At 38.4% G+C, this 3075-nt stretch overlaps 1 protein-coding gene across 1 annotated transcript; it reads left to right on the plus strand.

Annotated features, from left to right (window-relative positions):
- The first annotated feature begins 655 nt into the window (after positions 1-655).
- LOC109222437 (polyphenol oxidase E, chloroplastic-like) lies at positions 656-2619 on the plus strand. Its single transcript, XM_019386798.1, has one exon. The coding sequence runs from the start codon at positions 692-694 to the stop codon at positions 2480-2482; it is 1791 nt and encodes a 596-aa protein (XP_019242343.1). The 5' UTR covers positions 656-691; the 3' UTR covers positions 2483-2619.
- The last annotated feature ends 456 nt before the right edge of the window (positions 2620-3075 follow it).

Genomic DNA, 3075 nt, shown 5'->3' on the forward strand with positions numbered 1-3075 from the left:
TTTTTTTTTTTTTTTTGGGTGTGTGTGTGGTAGGTTACAAGCGTACAAAGCTTACGATCAAATCATTAAATTAGGATAGTTTGACGTCTAAGATAAAACAAGATAAACAATATTCACACATGCAATGTTAGAATAGGCAGTTTTTTAAGTATAAATATCTTAGTTGTAATTTTATTGGCGGATTTACGCTTACCGAAGCGGTTTCACGCGATACCGTTTCATCGCAAAATTTTACTAAATATATGTATTAATTCTGTACGAAAATGGATAATTAGGAAAATGACTCCAATTGATATAAATTTTGTCTTGGTGTGTTGGTAATGTGTTTGATTTTTCTCCAAGAGGTCAAAGCTTCAAGCCTCAACTACCACATCTTTCTTTTGCAAATATTTGAGAGAGCCTTATTAGTTAAAAATTATCTAAAAGTATGATAATCAAAGTTATATTTCAATTCTTTTATAAATTTTGACACCTGCTTAGGGTATACCTTATCTAGCCCTTCATGGACATGTAAGGTTAGAAACGCGCGATAGCCTTTGTTTCTTGATACTTTCATGTTTTTTTTTTTGTCTTTTTATTGCATGAAAACTATTGAAAAGCATAAGAACATTCAGCGCGTGCTTCACGTGTACCATTGCATGTTGTGTATAAAAGTTTGAAACCTTTCACTGCAAAAGCACTCATCCCAGCAATGGCTTCTTCTTCTACTCTACCTTTATGCACCACAAAAACTCCCTTTTCTTCCTCCACCAACTCATTTTTCTTTGCAAAACCCTCTCATCTTTTCCTCAATGGAAAACGTAACCAAAGTTTCAAGGTTTCATGCACGGGCGAGCATGACGGAAACCAGCTTGACGCAATTAAAGAAGGAGCTGTTGAAAGAAGGAATGTCCTTTTGGGTTTAGGAGGGCTGTATGGCGCAGCTAATCTTGCGCCATTAGCCTCTGCTGCTCCTGTACCACCCCCCGATCTAAAATCATGTGGCCCGGCCACGATAACGGATGGTCCAACTGTATCATATAGTTGTTGCCCACCTACACCAGATGATATGGACAGCGTTCCATATTACAAGATCCCTCGCATGTCCAAGCTTCGTAAGCGGCCAGCTGCCCAAGACGTGAGTGAGGAGTATATAGCCAAGTACCAGTTAGCCACTAGTAAAATGAGGGAATTAGACAAAGACCCATTTGATCCTCTTGGCTTCAAGCAACAAGCTAATATCCATTGTGCTTATTGTAACGATGCTTACACAATGGGTGACAAAAAGTTACAAGTTCACCAATCGTGGCTTTTCTTCCCGTTTCATAGATGGTACTTGTACTTCTACGAGAGAATCTTGGGCTCCCTCATCGATGATCCAACTTTTGCTCTGCCATATTGGAACTGGGACCATCCAAGCGGCATGCGTTTGCCTGCTATGTTCGATGTCGAAGGTTCTTCACTGTACGATGCAAGACGTAATCCAAATGTCCGTAATGGAACCATTATCGATCTTGGTTTTTTCGGTAATGAAGTCAAGACTAATGAAATACAGATGATAACTAACAACTTAATTCTAATGTATCGTCAAATGATAACCAATGCTCCAAGCCCGCTGTTGTTCTTCGGAGAGCCTTACAGATTCGGATCTAAACCCAATCCAGGGCAGGGAACCATTGAGAACATCCCTCATACTCCGGTTCACATTTGGACTGGTACTGTGCGGGATACGGATTTGGGTAATGGTGTGAAATCATACGGTGAGGATATGGGTAATTTCTACTCGGCTGGTTTAGACCCAGTTTTTTACAGCCACCACGCCAATGTGGACCGCATGTGGAATGAATGGAAAGCACTAGGAGGGAAAAGAAGGGATCTCACAGACAAAGATTGGTTAAACTCGGAGTTCTTTTTCTACGATGAAAACCGCGACCCATGGCGTGTCAAAGTCCGAGACTGTTTGGACAGTAAGAAGATGGGGTATGATTACGAACCGAAAGCCACACCATGGCGTAACTTTAAGCCAGGGAAAAAGACCACACCGGGCAAGGTGAATCTACGTTCAGTTAAGCCAGCCAGCAAGGTATTCCCACTCTCAAATCTGGACAGAGCCATTTGCTTTAGTATAGAGAGGCCAGCTACATCAAGGAGTCAGCAGGAGAAAGATGAATTTGAGGAGGTGCTAACATTCAAGAATTTAAAGTATGATGATAGCAGGTATATAAAATTTGATGTGTTCGTCAATGCAGACAAGACTGTGAATGCAGATGACATTGACAAGACAGAGTATGCAGGGAGCTATACCAGCTTGCCACATGTTCATGGACCTAATAATGCAACTCATGTGGTTGAAGTGGAAGAATTCAAGCTAGCCATCACTGAACTGCTAGAGGACTGTGGTTTGGAAGATGACGACATTATTGCGGTAACTGTGGTTCCAAAGACGGGGGGCGAAGTGGTCAGCATCGACTGTGTGTTGATTGAACTCAAGGCTTTTTATTAATTAAGTCCAAATGTATGTATGTGTGTGTCTTGAGGGGTCGTTTGGTAGGATACATTCCATAAAATAATGCATGCATTAGTTTTGTGTATTAATAATACCTTGTTTCGTATACTTTTTGAACATATGCATTAGTTATACACCCTATTTGGTATTATCCTATGCATAACTAATACATAAGAAATCATGGTATTAACAATGCAATGAGTTTTGCATCCATTAGCTTAGTTAAAGACAAAATTATTCTTCAAAATTTATGCTTGATTATATATACTATTATAGTAACATGCAAGTTTGAAATAATCCAAAAAAGTGTGAAATAAAGTTATATCCCTGGTAAATAAATAATACTTAGCATATTTTCTTTTTATAAATAAATATTCACTTCCATATTACAATATAGGTAGAAAAAGTCAAATATGTTTTTTTGAAAACCTTTTTCATATAAAGACATTCCTCAATATATGTTTCTTTTAAAAAGATAAAGTGATGGATTGGTTCTTCGTAAACAAACAATTCTTTTAAAAATTGTGCAATGCTTTAATACATCACTCCAGACAATGGATAAGAAATATGTCAGCATAACTAATACAAAC

Source organism: Nicotiana attenuata, unplaced genomic scaffold (genome assembly GCF_001879085.1).
Source record: "Nicotiana attenuata strain UT unplaced genomic scaffold, NIATTr2, whole genome shotgun sequence".
In the NCBI taxonomy this organism is placed as follows: domain Eukaryota; kingdom Viridiplantae; phylum Streptophyta; class Magnoliopsida; order Solanales; family Solanaceae; genus Nicotiana; species Nicotiana attenuata.